We start from the raw sequence: 26,908 nt of genomic DNA, 5'->3' as shown, positions 1-26,908 counted from the left end.
CTTCTTCCGTATCAGAGTAACAAATTACCAGAAATGTTTTAATAATGTAATGTTTTGCTGTAATAAGTAATAAGACATTTCGTAATAGTTCTCGGAACTAATTTCAGTTCAGTGAAATTTAGGAGAATAAGTTGCCGACACCGCCGGGAAATTCTGTGCGATCGTCTCGTACGTAGTTAAGGATCTTCTCTTTAATTGGCTCTTTACTTTTGCTGGCTTGGTGTTTATTTCCTAAATTTAGACATTTTGCTGTCGTTGATTGTTTTCATATTTTCTGGGAGACCCCTCACATGATAAGTTATAATTTCACTCGGAATGTATATGTATGTGTGTCAGGTGCTGCGTTGAACAGAGATTTTGACTGAATTTTTAAAAATTACTATCTCGAGGTGTCCTCTTCTAAAATGAGCTAATATTTTAATCTTAGTTATTTCATTTGTTTGATGCCTATTTTTCTCATAAATTGCGGTATTTATTTTACCTACTGCAGCTGGTTTAATCTGATATTTGAAATGGCAGGTGAATGGCTTTCGTTTGAGCAATCATGGACTATTTTTGCTTTACCCTTGTCTCTGCTATGGATGCACTCTGGTACCGTAGTTTCACCATCAGACGATTATACTGTATGCAGCTAAGCGATTTTTAAAGGAACCGGTGGGATTATAACTTTAACTCTTTCATTGGTGTGAAACCATTCAAGCGTTATTTTCGTTATTTCCAGTCCTTTCGTTAACATCCAGTCCTTTCCTGCCCCATCAGAATCCTAGGGACCCTGGGCTAGGCTGCTCAGTCCCAACATTTAGGGCAAGGGTGACCAGCTTCACTACACCTGAGTGGCATTACGTGAGCAATTAACCCAACTAACTCACGTAGATCCCATCTGGTTGGAGCGTCTTCATCTTGTAGACCACTAGGCGTCATTTAGATACATGGTTACCATCCAGTACAGTAAATAGTTTCCTGGGTTATGGTAAACCCTTTGGCTTGTCACTCGGTGTAGAGTCCCTTGGGCATAGCACTACTTCAAGAGTGTGTGTGGTAGGGGTCCAAGCCTATTCAAATGCGGAAAATTCTTAGCAGTCATTAAGGGGGAAGGAGGAGAGAGAGAGAGAGAGAGGGAGAGAGAGAGGGGAGAGAGAGAGGGGGGGGGGATGAGAGAGAGAGAGAACAGGTGGGGTGAGATACAGGAAAGATGTGACGCAGTGGCTGACATTTCCCCGGCCATGACTGACAACCGCTGACACACCACACTACCGGGCTTACTTTGTCATGCGCTCTCTCTCTCTCTCTCTCTCTCTCTCTCTAATACTATGACAGGTAATGGCTTCATCTAATTAATTAACGTAGGGTGATTAATGGTAACGGTAATATTATGAACCATATCGTTCGTCGTGGAATTAACCCCTTCACTACGATGACCTAGTTTCTATTAATCACCTAGCTATTTCTAGACGTTCCGCAGTACTGGAGGGGTTACTGAAGGCTATAACTAACCCCTCAGTTTCCAAAATTCCCTTCTAAGCTGAATAAAATCGTCTGGAGATAGAAAGAATACAATTGAAATACGTCATCACTACGTCACGTCCTTCTTGTGTTGTATAAAATCGTCTGGAGCCAGAGAGAAACACCTTGCTATGGAATCTCTCTCTCTCTCTCTCTCTCTCTCTCTCTCTCTCTCCTGGTGGTAATAGTAATGCAGAGGAAAATAAGAGTCATTGTACTGAAAGGACTAACACTAGAATATACCATTTAAATCTATTAACGTTATATATATATATATATATATATATATATATATATATATATATATATATATATATATATATATATATATATTTGATTTTATTATTACTGCTGTGTTTCGATAATGTGAAAAGTATGATGCTGTGGGGGGAGGACAATAATTCTTTCATCTTAACTTGTCCTAATTTTTTTTTAAATCAATTTGCAGCTTATTTCATGTAGCTCAGTGGTAGAAATAAACAATGCTGCGTTTCTGCATCCTTTACATAGCACTTCATCATGACTAGCATCATATTCTTGTGTTAATCTACTGACACAACTCAAGACAGAGAGACGGCAATTTTAGGCCAAGTTAAAGAAAAAAAGGTTATAGCAGTGATAACAGTTGTAGTAATTGTGCTCTAGCTTATGTGTTTGTTTTTGTTTTTGTTTTTTACCTGACAGATCTAGGTCACACACACAACTTGGATATAAAAGCTGTGTTTCATATAATTCGACGAGAGTTAGGTAAGAGGTGCGAACTTGTATCCGTGGTTACAAGCCAACTCGCCTCTCCAGCCTGGTTACATTTGGCCATCAGGTGCTCAAAGGGGTTGGGGATCTTTGTCGTGATAGAAAAAAATAGCTACATTGTCACACATAGGTCATGATTGTGTTATTGTTGTTTTTGCTCTTGTTGTTATGTAAGTAGAAGAGTCAGTAATGTAAGTAAATAGTAGTAGTAGAAATAATGGTGGTAGTAGCAGTAGTAGTAGTAGTAGTAGTAATGGTAGCAGTAGTCGTACTAGTAGTAGTAGTAGTAGTAGTAGTAGTAATGGTGTGGAGATAGTGGTAGTAGTAAAAACAGTAGTAGTAATAGTAGTAGAAGTAGTAGTAGTATGTGTTGTTGTTATTGTTGTTGTTCATGTTCTTGTTGTTGCTGTTGCTGCCGCTTAAAATGTAATACCTGCGTGGACAGATGCGGTAGTAGCAAAACAGACGTCACAGCTATGGTGGTGGTGGTGGTGGCTTAAGAGCAGCATCTCAGTCACGTTCCTGCCACCCAAACTTGGCACTGGCACCCGTCGCTGTGAGTCAGGTGTGCCGCTCTGTGTGTGTGTGTGTGTGTGTGTGTGTGTGTGTGTGTGTGTGTGTGTGTGTGTGTGTGTGTGTGTGTGTGTGTGTGTGTGTGTGAGAAAGAGAGACAGACAGACAGACAGACAGAGACAGAGACAGACAGACAGAGGGTATGTTTGTATACTCGTCCACTGTGTGTGTGTGTGTGTGTGTGTGTGTGTGTGTGTGTGTGTGTGTGTGTGTAGGGTGTGTAGAGAGAGAGAGAGGGGGGGGGAAGGGGGATGGATTGAGTGAAAGAGGATGGAGGGAGGGTTTGTTCGTATGTGTGTGTCAGGGAGAGAGACCCCTGCCATACCCACCGACCTTCAAGGCCTCAGTGTTGCCCCACCTACCAGACCGGACCTTCGCCAGCGCCCTGTCTCTCTTCCTATCACTCACGGCTCTCCACCTGCCAGAATGAAGGATTACAGATCTTTAGTAGCCCCAATGAAGGACTATGGGACCAGATACCGCGCCAGGGAGTTACTGGGGATGAGGAGGGGGACACCTAAGAGTGTGAAGAAGGGTGATGTTATAGTCACCTCGGTGCCCTTCGCCCACATCATCAACAGGGAATATATGTCTATGTACTGCGACTGCTGCATCCGTTCCTGCAAGTATGTGCTGTCCTGTTAACAGTATGTGTTATGTCGTGTTCACAGTATGAGCTACCATTTTGATAAAAAGTGCTGTCATGTTAATAGTGGGTGCTGTCGTGTTGGTATGTGCTGTTAGTATGTGTCGTGTTGATGATGATGTTGCGGTGTTTACAGGTTGGCTTTAGTGCTTGTCTTGATTTCTGTTAATGCTTTTTATCTCCTATACTTTTTGCGCTGTGTGTTTTCACTTACGACTAGTGTGTGTATCTTTCTATATCCATAACCTTATTACCGTCTTCCACCATCAACTCACAACTACCCTCATTCACACACCTCTCCACCTCATTCCCAGTCTCCCGTTTTCTCTCTTCCCTTCCACACTCACTCAATTACACTCTCCTAGTTAGTCTCTCATTCCACATAGCCAGACCATCTCAGGATGCTTCTAACACTTTCCAGCACTTTCACACCAGCACCACGACGTATGTAATTCTTGATGTTGGCAGTTTCTCTGCGGATGCTCCCTCGACCCAAAGGATTGAATAGTTTGTGCTTTTTCCTTTTGCCTCTTGTTAACTGGTGATCTCCCTAATAGCATCAAAGAATCTGTGAAATAAGCTTACCATCTTCCGACGCGCCTTTCTCCTATGCCACTGGATCTGTGTTTGATACTTAGCTGTCACTGATATGAACTCCTCTTCCTCTTGTCACTGATATCTTTAGTTATGAATCAGGGCGGCGAGTATCAGGAGATAAAGGTAGCGATCGTACTTCTAACAGTGACCGTATTCCTAACCCATTCCCTTTATCCCGAGGGCGTTGTTGTTGTTTTTTTTTTTACCACCTCTGTTATTGTGGCCCAAGGCTTATCTGAACGTGAACTCGATGGACGGCAGACTGCCCCTACACGATTTATTCATAATGGAGAGTGTCTTGTAGTGTAGGGGTAAAAGAAGCTTGTTTGGAACCACGTTCTTTATGAGAGACCCTCCCTAAGATTACTTTAAAAAAAAATCTGCTGGAAAAAAGAATAAAATACCAGTTGTTAGTTAATCTCAACTTTATTCCTCCTTGAATCTCAAAGCCTTATTTCTGAAGGGTTTGAAGGGTAGGGGAGAGCTACTCTGTTTGTAGACATCTGTAATTAGAAAGTAAGCCATTTATTCACATTATAGTAAGGTCTGCATATATCTAAGTGGATAAATAGATAGACCTATAGATAGGTTATTAACGTGTTCGTACTTAAGCTCATCCAAACAACAAGGCAAATCGTACCCGCAGTCTTTAGATTGCTCTCTCTTCTCACACTCTCTGCACCTTGACAGTCCTAGCACACGTGGATGTAGTAGTGCTTCGGCAATATGGGTCCACAGAGAACACAGGCGGTATTTCGTAAACATAGTGAACACTGGGGACCGGTATAGCTTAGAGGTATTGTCCATAAATTCTTAAACCGAAGCTTTTTAATTCCATTTTTGTTGCTACCAAACTATTTTATTCACCGCAGACGAGGCCTCCCGTACCGAAGGGATTGAGATGAGAATTAGTCTTGATGTGTTGTTGTGTATATTTTGCCCTGAGTTATAAACAGTGTTGCTAAAGTTTGTGCTCTCTCTCTCTCTCTCTCTCTTTCTCTCTCTCTCGCTCGCTCGCTCGCTCGCGCGCACGCACACACACACACACACACACACACACACACACACACACACACACACACACACACACACACACACACACACACACACACACACACACACACACACACACACACACACACACACACACACACACACACACACACACACACAAGCCTCATAATTAACCTGGTGGACCCAAACACGGCCATTGAGGTTCACTGTAACCGCTTGTGCTTTCTCTCTCGTGACTTTGTGCTGAGTGATATACAGTATACCATGGGTCTTTATTAAAGAGAGAGAGAGAGAGAGAGAGAGAGAGAGAGAGAGAGAGAGATGCGGAAGTAACTCGCTGCATTAGCGTATCTTTATGGTGATCCCTCTCTCCAGCTATTGCGTTGCAAGAAGGGTACCTCTTACTGCACAGGAAAGAGGGGATGATACAGTTGTGGCCAAAAATTTAGATTCACTTTTTAAACTGAACAATTACAAAACTTTCACATGACACTGCGGAAAGTCTGTGGGACTTTGAAGAATGTCTCACTGAGTTTCGAGAATTTATTGTTCACTGCCTCGCCAATTATCGTTCTGGAGTGGATCACTGTTTATATTTGCAGCTAAACCTAGGCCATCATTTCTTCACTAATTAAAGTCTCTTACGGGGAACAGAGAGCTTTTGTTCTATATCTCCCCTTGCCACGTCAGCTTAAACGCTTGGTAGTCAATGGATTAATAAAGTTTGTAGATATTCTTTCCAGTTCGAATAGTCTCTCCTGAGCTGAATAAACCATAGTGGTTATCTGCCTTAATGGCCCTTGTACCGCCGATAAGTATAAACTTGCTTTAACCAAAAGATTTCGTAGAACCTCGTCAGGGACTCAGCAGGTAGACATGATCTGAAAATAGCTGAAGGAGAGAGGTTGTTACTGTTGGTATTGTGGCAACAAGCTGACATGAACGCGAACCCAATAAACTGTGAGCTGAAGTTCACCATTCTCACATCAGAGGATGGTGAGGAGCTGAGCGACGTTTGTATAACCAGGTAAGGGAACCACCTGGCTATACAAGTGCCACTGAGTGCAGGCGCCCCTCTCCAGCATCAGAAGTAGAGTAAAAAATAATAATAATAATAATAATAATAATAATAGAAGGCTACTGACTTGACCGTGTATCTCCACCATGCCACGGTGATGTGCTAAGGTACTATTACCATTGTACTCTTGTCCTGTGGCGTATTTGTACCACAGTTTTATGGGCGTATCCTTTAGTAAATCAGAACATCATCACAAGGTATTATCGCAACCATTTTATTACTTTTTTAAAAATCCAATAAGTAGACAAACAGACAAGCAGACAAATTATTCAGTACATATATATGGATGCATACAAATGATGCTGTAAAAAAAAAAAAGGTAGAGTAGTGGATGCTGGGGTGTCTTTGAATGTCGAAAATCCCTATACTGTTGCTATGCTGTTGTTTGCAGATGATACTGTTCTATTAAATGAAGATTAATGGGAGTTGCAGGCTTAGTGAACGAGTTTGGACGAGTCTGTTAGCTAATATATTTCAAAGTGAATGATATAAAGAATAAAGTATTTATTTATCTATTTTTTTTTAGCGGGCTGGAGTTACGGTGTGCACAGTGAGGCTGAATTGTCAGTAAATGAAGAACGTGGATGCCTTCAGATATTGAGGCAGTGTGATGAGCAATGAAGCGAGATTAGAAGACAAAATGCGGGAAAAGATACAATAAGGACGTTAACACGGAATGGGGAGGTGAACATGGAAAAAAAGAAGTCGTTGTATGGCAATATTTTGATTCCCACTCTAACGTATGGAAAAAAGATTTAGACTTATCTGAAAGAACGTAAGTCATGAGAGAGAGGAGAGGAAAGTAAATCCTGAAAGAAGTGTGTGGAGTTTGGTGGAGAAATGAACAATTAAAGAAGTTCAGGAGTGTTGTGGTGTTGAGGTGGATGTGTCGGAATGTGTTAGAAGTATTCTGAGATCGTTTGGAAGTGTGGAGAGAATGGAGAGAGACAGATTGATCATTAGAGTGACTGAGGTGAGGGGGAAGGGGGGAGATCGAGGATGAGGTGGAAGGATGTGGTGGAGTGGTATATGAATGACGGTGGTTTGAACTGGAAGAAAAGCAGCCTGATGGCGGAGGACAGGGTGACATGGAAATGATTTTATTCGTGGTTACCCATTCCGGAATTAATGCTTCAGACATAGACATAGACAGATAGATAGATAGATTTAGATAATAGATACATAAAATTAGGTAAGTATACAGGTAGATACATTTAGTGCACAAGCCATGGGATGGTGACCCCTGAATCTTAGAAATTCCGTTACCTGTAGTCCAGCAATCCTCCTACTGGCAATAGGTGACGGCACACGCTGTCATATGTTACCGTCTGGACACTAATACCGACCATCCATACTGAATACATGCAAAAGTTGTCTTGTTCATGGATGGTGTACTGGTATTTGTGGTGTTATTTTGACAAACTGGTGGGTCTTGTGTATGATCAGCTAAGGTGGCTGTAACGAAATTTTAATCACCTTTCCACAGTCTGGGATCGATTTCACGTTCTTTCGATCCGCAGTCCATTACTCAAAAACCTGACCACTACCTCTGAAAAAAAAAAAAAAAAAAAAAACACTGGAAAGGGAAAAGGTGTTTGTTGCTGTTAAGTGAAGGGAAGAGAGGGAAACATTCCGGGTATGCGCGAGTCTAGACGGGGATTTTTTTTTTTTTTTTTGGGGGGGTTGCCACGTGTGTGTGTGTGTGTGTGTGTGTGTGTGTGTGTGTGTGTGTGTGTGTGTGTGTGTGTGTGTGTGTGTGTGTGTGTGTGTGTGTGTGTGTGTGTGTGTGTGTGTGTGTGTGTGTGTGTGTGTATGACACACACAGACAGGCAGACAGAGAATAGAGAATAAGTGGACTCTGTCGAACTTGGAAGAAAAAAAAGCCACGAAAGGAAAAAGAAAAGAAAAAAGAGCTAGAGTAGAGAGGACAAGGATACAGCCACCCTGTCCACTGCTTTTGCTGGTGCTGAGAATTTCAGACCCGTTGCCATGTCTCTTCAAAGTACCCTCTCAACAGCATCACTGACTTTCACCTCCTCTCTCTCTCTCTCTCTCTCTCTCTCTCTCTCTCTCTCTCTCTCTCTCTCATTTGTGATTTTTATGAGGTAGTTTTTATTTATATTTTCAACACAAACTGAAATAACGGTAACTAAATGCAATTTATTGCGAAAAATGGCTTTATACCGTTAATAAAATGTCCATTGAGGTCTTATGTAGTATTTACCAGGCAGTCCCAAATGAAAAGTTATAGTAGCTTAACCCCATGCGTAAGACTTTTTCTTTTTTTTTTAGGTGAGAGAGCCTCTATAGGAATGGCTCTGTCTGTCTGTCTCTCACTAACATATTTCGGAAACGAGGTGTTTCACGCCAGTAGACTTTAACGACTTTACCGAAGCTACACCACACATCACATAATACCAATCCGCATCACGCCACAATACACGTAACATACCACACCACACACGCCACACCACACCACACCACATCTCACAACGCAACACAAAGAAGGGCAATAATCAAAACGCTCTGAAGTTCCCGCATCTAGCGTTTTTGTAGTTATTCTTTTATATTCTTGGTACCTTCTGATGATTATGTTCAAGGTGAGACATCGCTCATTCACGTAGTAAATGAAGACTGTATCTAAAACCTCCAGTTCCAGATGCGTCACATAAACTGAATAAATGCGTCATGATGTAGTAAAAAAAAAAAAAAGTTTCGAACTGTACAGATTAACCGAACCAGATGAAGTGAACAACTGTAAGAAGAAGAAGAAGAGGAGGAGGAGGAGGAGGAGGAGGAAGAAGAGGAGAAGAAAAGAAGACGACGCCGAAGAAAAAGAAGTAGAAGATGACGAAGAAAGAGAAGAAGAAGAGGAAGAAGTGTAAGAGGAAGAGGAAAAAAGAAGATGAAGAAAGCTACTCTTCTTTCCGTAATCAAACTTACCGCGGAAAGTTAGTGTAATCTTTCGTTATTCTCCCCTCAAAATACCGGCTTAGATTTCGCTGGAGGAATGCTTTAAAGTTCGCAAGGGATTTAGCACCGTTGTAATATAAAGCTCTGCATACTGAAAACGAGAGAGAGAGAGAGAGAGAGAGAGAGAGAGAGAGAGAATAACATACTCTGCAGCTTAAGACAAGACGGATGATGTGAGTTCTGGAGAGAATCATGATTATTTTGGACCGATGAAAGGTCTGCAGGGGCGAAAGGTAAAATTATTGAATGGATGAAGAGATACGTTTATATTATTTGGACATATGCAAAGAATGGACAACGATGAAATATAAAAGCATATCTATATATATGAGACTAAAACTTGCAACACACTGGGCAGAGAACGGCTATCACGTTAGCCGTTTTTGTGAGCCGAATAATCAACTGTTAGCTAGATTCAGTTTGCTAGGAGATTTGTCGCTGCGATGAATGTGAATATGAGCTAAATATCAATTTTCCAAATGTTTTAAACGATTAACAAATTATTCCACTAAACTACGAGGTAGGTAAAATTAAAAACGGCTCGCAGAAGAGTCTGACATGTCAGCCGCTTTTGTCCACTGTAAATCCCGCTTAAGGGCAACGAAGAGGAGGAAGATCGTAATTTACGGTATAGAAAAAAGAGTGGAAGAGTTCATTAATGGGAGAAAGAAAAAAGGAAGAGGAGCAACCAAGAGAGTAAGGACAAGTACGAGTATGTGAGAACCAAGCATTTGGAAAGCGGCTTTATTATGGCCATCCCCTGTCGGAGAGGTTCCCAGGAATAGCAAGGCGTCGGAAATGATGATGATGAGGGGGAGGATGAGGATAATGGGGAGGATGAGAGAATGCGTAGGCAGTATTCTTTGCTATTTTAGGGTACATAAAAGCAAAGATATTGAAATATAGTACTAGAGAAAGCGAGGTGAACTAGAGTGAGGCTGGCTTTGGAGTGAGGTGAGGTTAGTCTTATGTGAGGTTAGGAAACAGGACCCTTTTTTTTTGTTATACCATACTATGCCGGGATCCAGGCGACGTGTGATGAGTTTAATGTAAAGTCCTGAAAAGACGGAAAAAAACTGGAAAAACACTCATTTCCGAAAGCGTACGTGTTTCCGCTTCTCCTGACGTTATTACATAGAGTGGCTGTAACTTCTTCACAGGAGGGAGGGAACCCCTTTTATTTAGTATGGTATACTTTAATCCTTATTAAGTTTCTCTCTCTCTCTCTCTCTCTCTCTCTCTCTCTCTCTCTCTCTCTCTCTCTCTGTGGAGTGAGATTTGCGGGGAGTTAGAGTGCCAGGGAAGAGAGGTGTCACATTTCCTTATCCTACCTCTCACACCTTTCATACTTCCTTACCAAGCCATTTTCATTCTTTACCATTTTATCATTTTTTCCTTATTCGTCATCATTTTCTATAAGCTTCTTCCCCGTTATGGTACTCTCCTTTTTTTCGTTTATCATTTTTTAAAGGAAGATTGTTTTAATGTCTGCTTATTTTTCTCGAGTTTTTATCCTTTTGTATATTTCTTGATGAGAACTATTTCCATGATACTTTTATTATTTGACGGTATATTGTTATTCGGTGTCAATGTCGTTTAATTTTACTCTGCCATGACTAGATGCCTTAATCATTCACTAACTCAGAAAGTAGTATTTCGTATCCGTGCATCCCATTATTATGTAACAAACACTGTCTATGTGTTATTTAGGTTATCTCAGCTTGCTTTAGTCTGTATACACATCGGACTTTTTTTTTTTTCGTTGTTGGATCATAATAGGTATTGATGAGGTTCTACATTTTTTTTTTGTAAACTAGTTCTATAACACATTATGAATACAGTTTGTTAAAAGATTATCTATCTACCTGTCTATCTATCCATTTCTCTATCTACATACAGAGAGCGGCTACTGTCTCCGTGCCCCGGGTGCCACACGGTGTGGTACTGCAGGGGTAGGTGCCGGGAGGAGGGGGAAGTGTGGCACAAGTGGGAATGCCCCGCCCTAAAGAGACTTCACGGCGCACACCACATGCCGCAGGACTTCGTGAGGCTCATGGCAAGGGTCATCTTTAGGCTCAGGGTAAGCATGTGGGGCTGACTGGCTTGTGGCTTGTGTAGTTGATGTGATGGGTGTGAGGTTCGGGGCTTTGAGTGGTGGTAGGAGTGGGATAAGTGAGGTTGAGTGGCTGATTGGAGTGGTGCTGTTGATGGATGGTGAGTGTTAGGTTTTTGGAGTGATGGTTGGAATGCATGATGTGTGGTTGGAGTGGTTGGTGGGAGTGGTGAGGTTGTAGATGGGGTGTGAGGTTTGGATGTTGGTTGGAATGGAGTAGGTGAGGTTGAACTGATTGGTGGGAGTGTTGAGGTTGATGGAGATTAAGTGTAAGGTGTAGGGTGGTAACTGGAATGGAGAATGTGAGACTGAAGTGGTCGATGGGAGTGATGGGGTTGATGGGAATGGGGTTTGAGGTTAGGAGTTTGAGTTGGAGATAGGAGTGAGGTTTACCAGGCTGGAGTGGTGGTGGTGGGGATAGAGTGGGATGAACTGTTGAGTATGTGAGGCTGGACTGATGGTAAAGGTGGATGGGTGTGTTTGGTAAGATTGATCGGAACTGAAATAAGGAAATAAGGGTGGGATACGGTACTGCAGTGACTCGGTGGCTAGCATATACTCCTGTTGTGGTGCTTGAGCCTCGAGTCTAGGGTTCAAACTTAATACATGGAAGACATTTAAAGAGGTACTGGTAATACTTCCTCTCGTATGGCTGAATATGTCCGAACCCTGTCGACTCTGGCGATGACATACACACACACACACACACACACACACACACACACACACACACACACACACACACACACACACACACACACACACACACACTATAAACCTTCGAGTGTCATGCACCACTCTTCTTACTGACACCCCTTCCTCAATCGTATTTCTCCAGCATGGGTAAGGGTTAATTCTGGTTAGCACTCTTCCTCAAGGGAGACCTTAAGATCCTGCAGTGCATTACACATGAACATAAATAGAAAATACAGGATTGGGTATGTGTATTTTAAAGGTGGTGGTACGGGCTGGCTTGGGTGAAGATGAACAGTGAGTTTGTGGAAAGGGAATATGTGTGTGTGTGTGTGTGTGTGTGTGTGTGTGTGTGTGTGTGTGTGTGTGTGTGTGTGTGTGTGTGTGTGTGTGTTTTGAGTAGGCATGCTTTGTGAATACAGATGTTTGTTTTCGAACCCCCAAATTATTTTAAAAGACGATAAAAAATAAATAAATAAATAAACATCCTTGGCAGAGATCCTGCATGTTTCCTCCTGCCCCTTCCGCCTCCCTAGCTCTCTCTCTCTCTCTCTCTCTCTCTCTCTCTCTCTCTCTCTCTCAACATAAATATTATCGCAGTATTTACCATCATGATAAGAAAAAGAAATAGCGTATATAAGAAAAACTTAATGGAAAACATCAGCATTGAGGACCATAAGAAAAGGAGAAAAAAAGAAAATTCAGACGACATCCTGGGAATCAAGAAAGGGGGAGGGGGTAAGAAATGAAATAGCCTCAGAAAGCTTAAGCGTTTACTCTCAGAAATTTGAAATAAAAAAGAAGGCTTTAGGCAACGAAGTATTGTATTAAAAGCTTAAAAAAAAGCAGAAATTATTGTTTTTTGTATTTATTACCAAGCTAATGAATAAATATTGGGAATTTTTTACGGTATTACAGTGATGACCAGTAATAAATGTCAGAAGTTACTAGAGATTTTTAGGTAGGTGTGGGTGATAGATTAATATGAATAAAAGGCGTATATATATTTTTCCCCTGTGATTCGGTCATTACGTCTATATAACACACACTAATTTAGTGTAAAAAGATGTATTAAATCACTCAATCCAAGAAGGCATTGTTGTTTATGTTCTCGCTATTATCAGACGCTTTCATTTGGTATAGAGGAGAGCATACTTGTGGTGAAGGGGTCGGTGAAGACTATCTCAACATCCACTTCGAAGTCACTCATAAATTGGCATTCCCAAGTTCTTATGGCTACTCTCAGCTGAATAAAATCGTCCTGGTCAACGTTAGAGGGAATAAAGTACTAAAACTGTTCCGGTCATGAGTTAATAGTCAGAAAAAAAGACAGAAAAAATAAAGAAACAGACGCCATGTTACTAAAGGTCAGAAGGATGTTACTGAAGCATGCATGTTACTCCTGTACGTTATGCATGCCTTTTTAATACCGACAGTTTGCATCATTAAAGAGAAGAGTATAAATGTGTTATATGCAAAGTAAGCAAAATAAGTCGCTGAGGAAGAGGAGCTGCGAAATCTCCAGGGCTAACTAGAAATAGGACCATGACAGATGCTGACACCCTCCCCTCCCCACTATGACCCGTAATTCGTCAAGTTCTGAGTCTTAACATCACCTTTTCTGTTGGTTACCAGTTTATTTCTGCTTGTGACACTTCTTTTATTTAGTTTATGAAGCTTATACAGACGGGGTCGACGTTATGCCCTTCAAATCATGACGTGATTTATTTATTTATTTATTTATTTTTGTTTGTTCAATCTTGCTGCCTCCAGATGACTTATTTTAAACTTTGGTGAAATAATATAGTGACTGAGAAACATTATCCATTAAGAACCTTTGCAACCATATTTCTTCCCCTAGGCTGAGTAAATTCGTCTAAAGATAAAATGATTGAAAGTAAAACTTAAATATGCCATCGGACTGGTGATTAAAATGATATCGGTATGAACGCCATACAGGAGAAAAAAGAAGAGTAGGCACGGTATTAAAAAAATAATGTAATCACTAAGGAAACTATGCTAGAAAGCCTTTTTACCCCGCGAGAATACGCATCCATGACGCTGCATTTATAATGGCGGGAAGAATGGAGAGGCCGAGACGGATGTGGGAGGGTCGAGCGGTAAATGAATAAGTCTCCCAGCGACGTTATGCATCGTTTTCTGTGGCAGCGGAGCTTTGCCTGGGCTCATTTTAATTCGCCAATTATCCGATTGAAGGCCTAAAGAATGGGTTTTCGAAATTTAGACTTGTACATGTTAGTTTCGGTATATCCATGATCTTAATATAAGAAGTACAAATGAGTGTATAAGCTACATATCGTTAAATACTACTGCGATTAATCAGTATGTACAGAATAATTGTGGAGAAAATTGCTCTACATTTATGGTTACAACGCAGAACGGGTATTGAAATCAGTATTCCATCGTTTCGAAATGCAATTATGATTTCGGATGCAATGAAAATTAATATATTGGCAATTTTGGGCGAGTGTTCCAGCCAAGCATATTACTAATTTCGTGATATCTCCACCTCAATGCATTTATAATTACTCTGGTACCGTATCTCTTCTATGTGTTGTTCCCATAATATTGAAAATACTTATCTGTTTTTTTCCCCAACGGCAGACGGAAGCACAAATCGACGCCCATGATTGAGGGGAAGGCAAGGAAATGACTAAATTGAAACCCATCACGTTTTCTATATCGCTCGTCATTGTCTTAGTAATGGAATGCTGTCGTCATATCAAGAGACCCATTCTTTGGCCCCCTGCTATCTCTGGGAGGATGGTGTTACGGTGCCAGCTATCTTACCTCGCTTCCTGACAGGCGAAGGGGGGGAAGATAGAGGGTGATAAAACCGAGAATAAGTAAGATAACACACCCACGGAAATGAGCAACCGGCAACGTAATTTCTTATCTGGTGGGCGTACGAGGTGGTGCGAAAAAAACACCCAGGAGGTAAATTATCACGGTTTGACAGGAACTTTGACTCATGTTGTTATTCATGAGGGGATGAAGGGTGTAATTCTGTGCTTCCGTTTTAATATCACTCGATTGATTGGTTAAGATATAGCCAGAAAGTTTACTGATGCTGATGATGAAGTGATAATAAGGAGGCGTCGAAGTTATTGGGGAAGACGGAAGTTTTGGTCTTGTGTTTACTGCTGAAGGCAAATTAATTTAATTCTTCGCTTCCATTTCCGTTTTGTTCGATTAATTGCTTTAGGTATAGTGATAAACTTTTTTTTTATTTTGATTAAGTGATGATAGAACAGTATGAGTATTGTTAAAGAAAGTAGAAAGGAGGAGAGTGACCAAGAAAAGCAAGCTAATGCAGATTAAATTGAAATCCTGGGAGCTATCCTCTGATTACCCTAGCCAGATAAGTATATGAGACGTAGAATAAAGAAGCAAATGATATAGCAAGAGCTAAAGTAAACACAAAGCTCAAAGAAAGTGTAGGGGCACAAACGACCCTGAGAGAGGAGATAAGAAGCAAGAAAACAATAATGATGATGACAACAATGCGAGGGGATGCACCAAGCCAGAGTATGAGAAAGACGAAGAATAAAGACCCAAATGATATAGCCTGAAATTAAGCAAACACAGAGCTCAGCGGAAGTGAAGGTGTGCAAAAGACGCTAGAAGAGGAAAGGAGAAGCAACAAACAATAATAATAACAAGAGCATGGGCGAGGGGAAACTACTTACCAAGTTCTCAGTCACTCTCGCGCGCTCCCGTGAGACCATTCGCTTACCTCATCTTCCCTGCTAATGAGGATACTAGCCCTCTTTACGCCCTCCCTCGCCTGTTAATTATGCCTGTAAATCTGATTGTGAGGAGCTGAGCCACGTCACAAGCTCTCCTCACCTGCTCTCCAGCTCCCTCGCTCACAGCTCACAGGAGAGTCATCAGCTGGAGTTTATTAAGAGGCGGCGGGCATAATGTAAATAAGGTTGAGATCGGTTGCTCGTGTAGGGTGTACTGTCTTCCTTCGCTGCTGCTCATCCTTCCTCCTCTTCTGCTCTTCGCATTTGCTCCTCCTCTTTACTTTACATATATATATATATTTACTTTCTCTCCTATTTGGTCTTTTTATTTTCTTGTTTCTGCCTTTCTTGAAGTATTCACTCGTTTCGTCGTCTGTCCTTTCTCCTCGCTTTGACTGTCCCTTTTCTTATTTTACTTGTGTTTCCTTGCACTGTTGTATCTACCCTTAACAATATTCGTCTACCTCTTCCTTTTCAAATTTTCTCCTTTTCTTAGGATATTTCCTTGCATCATCTCCCCTTTCTTCCTTATGCTTTTCATATTATTCTATCTGTTTTTACTTTCGTTTTTGTTTCTGCCACTTATACTCTTCCTAATCTTCCTCTTGCTTTTTTTTTTTTGTTATTTCCTTGCATTGTCTCTTCTAGTCATTCAGATTTTCTCCTTGCTTCTTTCCCCTATCTCTGCTTGTCTTTCTTTTTGCTATTGTTTTTCTCCTCCTACACACATTCTTCCTTCTTTTTCTTTTCTTCGTAGGGTATTTTTTTACTTCGTCTTCCCTCCTTTCTTTTTGTTGCTTCTATTTTCATTCTACCTTTCTTTGTGTTTATTCCTTCTATTGATATTCTTCCTCTGTTTCCTTTTTTTTTTTTTTTAATACTTTCTAAGAACTTGCTTCGTCTGTCCTCTTCTTTTTCTCCGCTCTTCGTATTCCTCCTCTTCTTGTTCTACCTATCTTTCCCCTTGTTTTTGTTCTTGTATCCTACATATATTTTTCTTCGTCTTCCTTTTCTTTAGCTCATTTTTCTTGCGTAAATTCTTACTCTCCTTCTCTTTCTTCTCTTATTTCTTGTGTTCCCTTTCTGTTTCGTCTTCCCAGCTCCTGCTCCTCCAACTCTTCTTACCTCGCTTACTCCTCCTCCTCCTCCTCCTCCTGCATCTTGTTTATCTTAATGTCTCTGGCCCTCGTTTCCATTCCCTGATTGTCCGTGCACTCTCCAACTTTACTCATTTCATCACTGTGCTTTCCTTTATATATTCATGCGCAGCTTTATTTTTGTCTCAACTATTGCGTATATTTTTAGCTGTGCATTTAGCTGATTTTGGCTTTCCTTAAATACACAGGCTCCAGTAAATTTCCATTTCCTCCGTTAATAATCATGTCTTGTGCTGTGATTAGCTCTGCAATGTTCTCTTTGCTTGGGTGACTGTCTACTGTTCTTCGATGTTTAGCTTTAATGCTTTGTACATTTATTGTACTCTAACGCTTAGCTTCAATAATTTCTCTGGTTGAGTATTGGCTTTTAATTCTGTGTTCACTTTTTTTCCTAGCACAATATCTTACCAAAATATTGTTTAAGATCTCTGTTGTGTGATCCCTTTTAGTGGTATGAGAAGATAAATATCCATTTTCTTTAATACTACTCTGTGGTGTATTCCTTCTTAATGAAAACTACATCAGTAATTTTTAAACATATTTAGGTACTATATATAAGAATTTTGGTAGCCAGTTAAAAAGAAAATCTTATTCCGTATCCAGTCCTATTTTTTGTGATTCCCAGGACGGTGGCGAGAAGTACGTTGAAAAGTACTCTGAGAGGGATGGAAGGAGGTTCAGGGATTTGATGAACCGTAAGTCTTTTTGAAATGATAAGTCTTTCCTTTCACAATATGAAAAATGTTTTATTATTTAGTTTTCTGTTTCTTTTCATTTATTTCTCTTGATGTAATTTTTTCTAAAGTTCTTTTGGCTAGCGTGCATTCTGATATCCCAGATTTATTGATTGTAAATTTATGTTAAATGCAGTAAGCTTTTGATAATTTTTCCATAATCACCGCAGTGGTTAATAATTTTTTTGTTTGTTTTTCTAAGATCCTGACAGCCTACAGACCAATCCGCAGACCACTAATTTTTTTTTTTCTCATTGTATTTTCTTGCGGCGATTGTCAGATTATGCAGACCTAAAGAAGAACGAAGAGAGGAAATCTGACGCGGACTTCTTGATAACGGAACTGAAGAAGTACATCGGAGAGCGCTTCATCCCTAACTACAGCAATTTCCTCGGCATCTACGGACGGGTTAGTGTGTGTGTGTGTGTGTGTGTGTGTGTGTGTTTTATGCAGCTGACTCCGGACATAAGCTTGGAGACCTTTTTGATAATACTGGGTTACATAGTCCACTCACACCTTGCCATTTAGATACCAGTAGGCCTACTCTCCGTCCTGCGAGATGCTATGGTTCTTTTCCTTTGACCTGCTCTAGATTTTCATTCTGTTGCAGCTTAAGATTATATCAGAGAGAGAGAGAAAAAAAAAGACTACTACGGCTCTACAGTACAGCCTTTTCATGGCACTTCTTTGTGACTACCGTCATATTCTAGTACAAGTCTCTTGTTATATCTCATCTTTTAAGACGGAGAGAGGGCATGCTAAAGCAAAAACTATATAGTCATTCGAGACTTAATGCAAATATATTAGTCTAGCGGAAATGCTTTGATGATGTATTATTTGACCTTGAGGGAAACTGTGAAATTGCTTTGGCGAAATTTGAGAACGCTGATATTGCTTTGACGAAATTAGAGAAAATTGAAAATTGTTCTGACGAAATTAGAGAAAACTGAAAAGTGCTTTGACGAATTAGAGAAAATTGAAAATTCCTTAGACGAAATTAGAGAAAAATGAAACTTGCTATGAAAACTGAAAATGGCTTTGACGAAATTGGGAAAATATGAAATGCTTTGACGAAAATATAGAACACTGAAAATTTCTTTGACGAAATCAGAGAAAACTGAAAATTATTATGACAAAATTAGAGTCTTGAAACTTCCCAAAAGCAAAAGGGATCAGAAGCTTACTGGACTATCTTGAGTGTGGAAAAAAGAGTGATGGAGAGACATAGAGATTAAGATCTAAACACTAAAAAGCAAAAGAGGACTCCAACTTCTGAATGCCTTATCCATGAAACTATAGGTAAAAGAACAGAACCCCTACCTTCGTACTCTTGGCGTGTTCGGGATAGTGAGCCAAAAAAAGAAAAGGACAATAAAATGGTTTCTGTTCTGACATACGGGCAATACAGAGTTTTCCCTATATAACGCTCATTCACTCGTCTGGGCTGTCTCTCCTGTGTTGTGGGAACGGTACAGTCAGTGTTATCTATATCTATTCAGCATTATTTGTTCACTTCCTACTCCCACTGCCACACCTACACCAGCAGACTGAGCCGTCCCCACAACACATAAGATACCATCGGGGGAGTTTGTGGTAGCGCTATTTATGGACCACCCTGCATATCGACTCCGTCACCCACTCACGGTACCAGCAGCCTCCATAGCTTTTACAACGCAATGTGGGAGGAATATGAAACTGGCATTTTTCTCCTTCCTTGGTTTATGTTTGGATGGAGATCAGTGACTTGCTGAAGGTCCCACTCCATGTAAACACGAGAAACAGGTTTAGGATGATGGTGACAGCGTCTTTAGCCTGTGGCTCTACTGTGGCTGGTGACCCTTTAATCTGGGGGTATATTATTTAGTTTTATCTTACTACCTCCCGGCGATGTACCTGAGCCTGGAGACTGTGGGTATTTTAGCGCCAAAATGGAGAGATGTAAAGGAGTGTGGTATATAGTAGGATTTCAGGGCCTTAGGGTGGGGAGCAAGTTGAAATCTATACCCAGAGTCGGAAAAATACATATATCCCTTTTAAAAATTCCCCGGGCAGTGACCACACGCAGGGACATTGCCTGCTGCTTTGTGTTGATTAATTATTCAGCAAAGGAAAGCTCATGATAGGAGGTGAACGTGAACCTGGTGGACTACAGACTGAACTTCTCGTGCAATCCACCATCCTTATTTTGGGGGACAAGAAGGTGGTGTAGGGACGTTTGTATAACCAGGCAGAGGAGTCGCCTAGTCATATCGGTACCACCACAGGAAAGCATCCCTCTCAATCACCACAGAAAGGTAAACATGGAAAAGATGTAAGAGAAAGGGAGAGAGAATACCGATGAAAAGAAAGACATTAGCAGAGAGAGAGAGTGAGTGAGAGAGAGACGACCCCACACCACAATAATCTGAGAGCAAAAGTAAATACACACATTATCCAAGCAAGGGAAACAGCGAGTTGCTCGCTACGTTGCCTGCATAAACAAGGGACCATCGCCGCCCCTTACACAAATACAATGCTCAATTGCTTGTTTATGCTCATTGCTTTAACTCCCTCAAACCCATAATGTATTTTTACACCCGCACGCATGTGGTGCAGAGAATATGATTTTTCTTCCATGCATATATCTGTCTTTCTGTCTGTGTGTATGTCTGTCTATCTGTCCGTCTTCGTGTTAACAGCGTAACTATAGAAGCTCTGATCCCATTTTAACCTACTTGATGGAAGGGCTGATGAGTCGCTGAAGGAATGACCTGCTGTTTTGTAACACAAAAGGACAAAGGTCTAGTTCACTTGACAAAGTCAACTTCAACAGTTTTGGTCTGATTTAGACCAAACTTGGAGAAAGTGATGGGATAAGACATGAATCAAGGGCTTCGATACAGAGTATAGTCAGTCAGATGTCAAGGTAGCATGGTAATTCAAAGGTCAAGATCACATGGCAAGGTTAAGGTAAGTAGTTTTGATTCGATTTAGATCAAATTTGTTGGATGGGCGCAAGAACGAAGGGGTTCGATTTTAAGAATAATCAGTCTCTGAGTCAGTCAAGGAAGTTGCCTTTTTTTTGGAAAATAGGTCAGGGGTCAAATTACGTGACAAAATCAACTTGAAGTTTTTATCCGAGAAAAGAAAATCGTGTAAGGGTTTCTCTCTCTCTCTCTCTCTCTCTCTCTCTCTCTCTCTCTCTCTCTCTCTCTCTCTCTCTCTCTCTCTCTCGCTCTCTCTCTCCACCATTTTCCTCCGTCTCCATTTTCTGCGGCCATTACTCTCTCCCTGTTCGATATGATACCGCTTCCCTATCGCATCCCTCTCCGTCGATATCTCTCCCGCTTACTTGGTCCTCTCTCTCTCTCTCTCTCTCTCTCTCTCTCTTCTATCTTATTTTCCTCCTTTCCCTTCCCCCTCTCTTCTATGCTATTTTCCTCTCACATCTCTTTCTCCCTCCCAGTTCCTCTCCTCCCTCTCTCCTATCATCCCACCAGCCTCTCCCACCCTCCTCTTCCTGCCATTGGCCTTCTTCCCGTCTCCTCCCTTTCTTCCTCTGCTCTCCCCTTCCTCTCCCTGTCCTCTCACTCGCCTCCACTCATCCTCTCCCAACCTCCCCTCATATGATGGTGAGGCACATCTCGTTCAAGAACAAAACGATGCTGACGAAAGGTTTCCCCATGTACTGTCCTTTCCATCTCCCTCTCGTCCCTCTCCTCTTCTACTTCCATCTCACTCCCTTTTCTCCCATTTTGTACTCCTGTCATTCCTTCTCTCTCTCTCTCTCCCTTCATATTCCGATCAGCCACTTCTTACTCCACCATCAATCCTCCTCCTCATGCCCCTCCTTCTTGTTTTCCTACTTTACTTCTCTCTCTTCCCCATGTCACCTCCTTTCCATCTAATTGCAATTTTTCTTTCTCCTCTCACTCCCTTCCCTCTTCAAACCCTTTCACTCTCCTCAAACCCCATCGCTTCTGCCGCTTTCACACGACACAGTCTCATGCCGTGGTCATCCAAGGCACGGTGCCGTGGACTGTAGTTGACTGATGGTTCATTTGTAGGTTTTCACACGACACGGTCACGGTGAATCTGCGTCACGACGCCATGTTGCACTCACAGCGTCCCACTGAACGGTCCGGTCCCGCGGCTATTCACGGTTGTCATCGACTGCTGCGTATCTCATCACATGCCACGGCAGTTTCCCGTATTTACACTCTGCTGCGATTCAGTTCAGCTGTCGGTTCCCTGGTTGGCAGACGTGTGAGCAGTAGACATTGTAAAAGTTCATTAGGTGTGCCTCGGGCATTTGAAACTAGTTAAAAATTTTCATAGCATCCTCGCTTAGTTTTCCAAACGGTCCTGCAGATGCTCCCACTGACTCCTTGTTCATTGAAAAGATGTATCCATTGGATTCCGTACTGTCATTTTTCTTTTCCTTACGTACAGAAGGTACGGGCATCTCAGCAATCGCCCTTGCACCATCACCTTCTACAGCTTAGTATAGACAGTACAACCAGAGGTGAATGTCAGTCGTGGCTGTGCACGGCCGATGACCACGGCGAGAGTCTGCGTCTCGTGAAAACTGCCTACCTCCCTCCCAGTAACTCCCAACTCTCTCCCTTTTACTCTCCCTCCCTCTTTTTCCCTTCCTCTCGCCACTTACTCCTATACTTCACACTACCGCCAGTCTCTTCCTTCCGTCTCCCTCCCATCTCACTCACTCCCCCCTCTCCCCCCCCCCATCAGATGCTGGTGAACCGCTTCTCGTTCATGGACAAGACCATGCTAACAATAGGGTCCGCTATGTACCTGGCCGCCTCCATCTTCGACCATGCCTGCCACCCCAACTGCTACGTCTCTTTCGTGGGCCGCACCGTGGAGATCAGGTCGCTGGTCGATATGCCAACACTGAATTATAGCAAGGTGAGAGAGAGAGAGAGTAGGAGTAGTTGCATACTGAGAGAGAGTACGCACGCGCATGTGTGTGTGTGTGTGTGTGTGTGTGTGTGTGTGTGTGTGTGTGTGTGTGTGTCTCAAGGGACAGATGTGTACTGAGAGAGAGAAAGAGAGAGAGAGAGAGGGAGGGAGAGAGTGACAAGAGCTGACAGTTGTAGTAGCGAACAGATTTGATACGTCATCTACTTCATTACACTTAATACATTACCAGGGCAGCAACCTCATACACACACACACACACACACACACACACACACACACACACACACACACACACACACACACACACACACAAACAAACAAACAAACAAACAAACAAACACACATGATTCATCAGAACTGGAAAAGAATTGTGTGGTAAAGTTACTATTATTTATTAATTAAGAATCATGTATATTAATATATACAGAGGGTGAGATAGAATACTGCATTTGGCCAAAAAGAATAAAAAAAGACATGAGATGCAAATTCATGGTGCTAGAAGAGTGAATGAATGATGTGGGCCTTCTCTGTCTTTGGTCATGAAAATGAATAATACTATACATCGCTTGAAAGTAACTCAGATTAATATTCTGAAATATTATGACTCTCTCTCTTTGTATTGTTAACCCTCCTTTAGAAATCCCAGGCATTGCTACACCCCGACCGGAAAGCACAAGGGAATTATGTGTTTGGTTTGGTTTCCTGTTCTCTTTCTCTTTTTTTTTTTTTTTTTGTCTGTCGCAGTATCTGTTAGCAAGATTATGAACAAACTATTGGCTGTAATTGCATTAAATCTTACAATATGATTCAGGACCATCAGAGGAACAAGTGTTTAATGTGGGGGTAAAAAAAATAAAAGGCCAGAGGTCATACATCAAGTGCAAAGTCAACTCATATAATTTTGATCCGATTTTGACCAAGTTTGGTGGAAGGGCTGAGGAACAGGGAAAGATTATGTGAATCAATTTTGAGAAGACTCGGCCAGAAATAAAGGTCACAGGGTGAGATTATAGGTTCGGCTCTTTAACTCAAATAGTTTTGATTCGATATTGGCCTATCGTGGTGGAAGGGTTGAAGGTTAGTCAAGGGATGCAGATTCTATTTTCAGGCCAATATGTCAAAGAACTAAATCACAGGGCAAGGGCAACGTAACAATTTTTATCCGAGTGAGACCAGGCTTGGTGGATGGGTTGAGGGTTGGGTAAGGATGAAATACTTCGACTTTGCAAGCAGTTAATCAGAGGTAAGAGGCACAGAGCAGGGTCAAAGGTACGTCCTTAAACTGATTATAGGGTGTGGATGGTACACTGTCTGAGAGCTCCTTGTATTATGAGGTGTAAGTCAAGCTGAAACGGAGAGACCAATATTGACAAATAAGAGTGAAAGTATCCCAAGAAATTATGCTAATAATAATTTCTTGTTTTTGGCGCTGAGAAAAAAAAAAAAAAAGGCAGACTTTATTTAATTCTCGCTTTGCTATGGATGTTGCTTGGTATTATATTCACGCTAACACTACTGTATACTCATATATGATATATCTTAGCAGTCGTTTCATCGATTAATCTTTGTGCTAATAAAGGACACCTGAAAAATTTCTTCATCCCAGCCCAATTTCTTTCAACTTTGAATTAGAAAATACCTGGTAACCTGTATCTGACTTTCAGGGTCACGTATAACTGTGATAATGCAGTAATTTTTTATGCCGGTATAAGAAGTTAACTTATTACTGCACTGTAAGTTATGGTTAATTTCCAAAACTTCTTGTAATATTGTACGTAGAAACATTGCTCAGATAAGCATAGATAAGAGAGATCTATGAATAGGTCACAGATGGTGGTAAATCTATATTTGTCCGAATTACATAAAACTTTTGCGGGTAGTGGTAAAAACGGAGCCTCGTCTTAAATACGGCCATTTGTGTGCGAGTGTAAACAGAGCGGGTGCCAGCATGACCTCATCGCTCCTTCTGTACAGTGTACAGTGCCTTGCCACCGCTCACGTCACCCTGCGTCACCCACCCTTCACCTCTAATGATAAACAACCTAATGGCACACAGACTGCATCACCTGGCCCAATAGGTACTGTATTTTTAAAACTGGAGTGTATCACCTGACGAACAGCGGTAAGATATTTTTGGTGAGCAATTGGCAAGCTTAGGTGATGCTACGATTGGTAACCCTGAGTGGAGCAATCAAGACGCTTGTCACTTCGCTCGAGCATTACTTTTTTATTTCAGTATAAATCTCGTATAAGCATGATATATGAGAGGCAGAGACACTCGGATGGGTAAATATAACCGGGTCGACTTGTATCTGTAGGTTGTTGCCAAGAGTGTTAAATATGGACGGAAGATGAAACAGCAACTACAATATTATCGGCCAGCCAAAGAGTCAGATGCAAACAACTGCACTGTGAACACTTATGACATTCGAAGAGTTGAACAGCGTGCCACAGCAAAGGATAAATATATATAAAACGACGAATGAATATGCAAATATGAATGCTGCAGTTGATGTAATTATGTTGTAAGCCAAATCATATGAAGAGCTCAGAATTTTTATAAACAGTTGCGTGTGGGGTGACGCACAGTACCGCTCTCCCGATTGATTACTTCTCCATGGAACAAGGCACTAGACTCAAGTCCCGTATTCAATGTTGCTTAGATGACTTGTTAGCACCCTTTCCTCGACGATATATTTTGCACATTAGAACCTCTTATCATCTTGTACATTACTTAGGCAGACTATGTCGCCAGGAAAATTATATAAATGTAAGAGAATATCGAAGTATAATAGGCATAATAAATCGCTAAGAAGACAGTGCTACGAACCCTATAGTTCCGTGTGGAATACTACCTTTAAGTTCACACTAGAGCCGTATTCTCGTGGGGTTAGGAGGCTGCCAAACATCTCTTCCTTAGCGACGTATTTTGCTTAATACGTCTTATTTTCTTAAGTATTATTTAAGCACGTCGATGTAATTTGTATGCGTAACAACAAGGAGAATGGTTGTTGTTATGACCCCAGGCACATCTGAACCTGAACTCTGTGGACTGCAGTCTTAAGCTGCTCTTCTCCTGCAGTCCACCATATTCCTTCCGGGGATAAAAAGGGAAATGAGAGGTGTTGATATGACAGGGAAACAAAGCCGTCTAGTGAAATTGGTACTGCCGCGTGAAAGCGATCCTCTCCAGCACCAAAGAGGATACCAGCGTGTCATACACTGAATTAACTCACTGAGCCTGGGGATGTTTTTTTTTTTTTTCCCCTTACCATCTCCTAATGATTATATCCAGCTTAGGAGAGACTTTTCGAACTGGAGGGATTAGATGTTGACTTGATAAACCCCTTCAACACGAGGTCTTTCCGGAGCTGAATTAAATCGTCTGATAGCAGCGAGAATAAGTAGAGAGAGAGAGAGAGAGACCACCAAATTCAAAGGGCTAAGCAGGCAAAGAAGAGGTGTTGGGGAGTCTCCTAAGTTGATGAGAGTATGGGCCTACATCTCGTCTTGAATATATCTCGAATATATCTCACTGGTCTCACCAGCTGACAGACCACGTGGAAGTCCCTTGTACTGTCCTCCTGTTGGACCTGGAAGTTTTTTTGTTTTTTTTTCGCTCGGTATTATGTTCTGCCTGCTATGATTATATCTTCTGGGGTGCATTGCTGATGGTAAGACACTAGCCAGTATTCTGGTGGGCTTTGGAGGTTTTGTAACACCTCTTTCATTCCTATTTGTTTTGCACAGTGCTACGTAATATTCTTTTGTATGTCACTTACTGTATATCTTTAGAACATATGAATACTTTGCATAATTAAGCTGCAACAGAATACTAATATACTATTCAAAAACAAACTAGTAAGATGGATGTGCAAGTCAGTTACTTCTTATCTATGCCACACTCTCAGCTTGATTGCCAAGTCATGACTGAAACTTAATGAGCTTTAGTTATGAGACAAGAATGAGCCTTCATGCTTACTTGTCAATCTGGCTACATTTAGCAGTCATTTGAGCTGCAAATAGGGTTATAGATCATCGCCAGGTTAAAATGAAGAGGATGCGGACCAGGGACGGCAATTATACACTCTATTAAGCCTAAGTTGTGTATAGGACTGCTTGTTTATACTGTTCACTCGTATAGCTACCAACACTTCATAGTCAAATTATGTGATTATTAAAACGAAACTACAAAATTCAAAACGACCTGTGATAATGGTGGCCTGTTGTGGAGATTTGCCTGTCCTATTAATTGCTCTAGATTCCTCGTCAATACTTGCCCTGATGTGGGTTGTGCTACTCCGTCTCTGCCTCTGCCTCTTTTCCCACCACCTCTCCCCTTCCCTTTCCAGTGTGAGTACTCTTGCTCCACAGTGACTTT

The 26,908-nt window shown here is 41.4% G+C and overlaps 1 protein-coding gene across 3 annotated transcripts in view; it reads left to right on the top strand.

Moving 5' to 3' along the window:
• The first annotated feature begins 2,770 nt into the window (after positions 1-2,770).
• The window catches only part of LOC145413458 (histone-lysine N-methyltransferase SMYD3-like), a 39,099-nt gene continuing 14,961 nt past the window's right edge, over positions 2,771-26,908 (top strand). Inside the window, exons 1-5 of one of the 3 annotated variants that reach the window (XM_080283155.1) lie at positions 2,771-2,812; positions 11,037-11,217; positions 17,496-17,565; positions 17,885-18,012; positions 22,336-22,512. In XM_080283155.1, the coding sequence (XP_080139281.1) occupies positions 11,167-11,217; positions 17,496-17,565; positions 17,885-18,012; positions 22,336-22,512 (426 nt within the window). In that variant the 5' untranslated portion in view covers positions 2,771-2,812; positions 11,037-11,166. Of the gene's footprint in view, positions 2,813-2,959; positions 2,970-3,029; positions 3,456-11,036; positions 11,218-17,495; positions 17,566-17,884; positions 18,013-22,335; positions 22,513-26,908 lie in introns of those variants that run through there. The other 2 variants (XM_080283157.1, XM_080283154.1) reach the window with 2 other exon arrangements.

Source organism: Coenobita brevimanus, chromosome 96, assembly GCF_032717465.1.
Source record: "Coenobita brevimanus isolate Jiangsu-jjx chromosome 96, ASM3271746v2, whole genome shotgun sequence".
In the NCBI taxonomy this organism is placed as follows: domain Eukaryota; kingdom Metazoa; phylum Arthropoda; class Malacostraca; order Decapoda; family Coenobitidae; genus Coenobita; species Coenobita brevimanus.
This window is presented reverse-complemented; position numbering and strand designations above follow the sequence as displayed.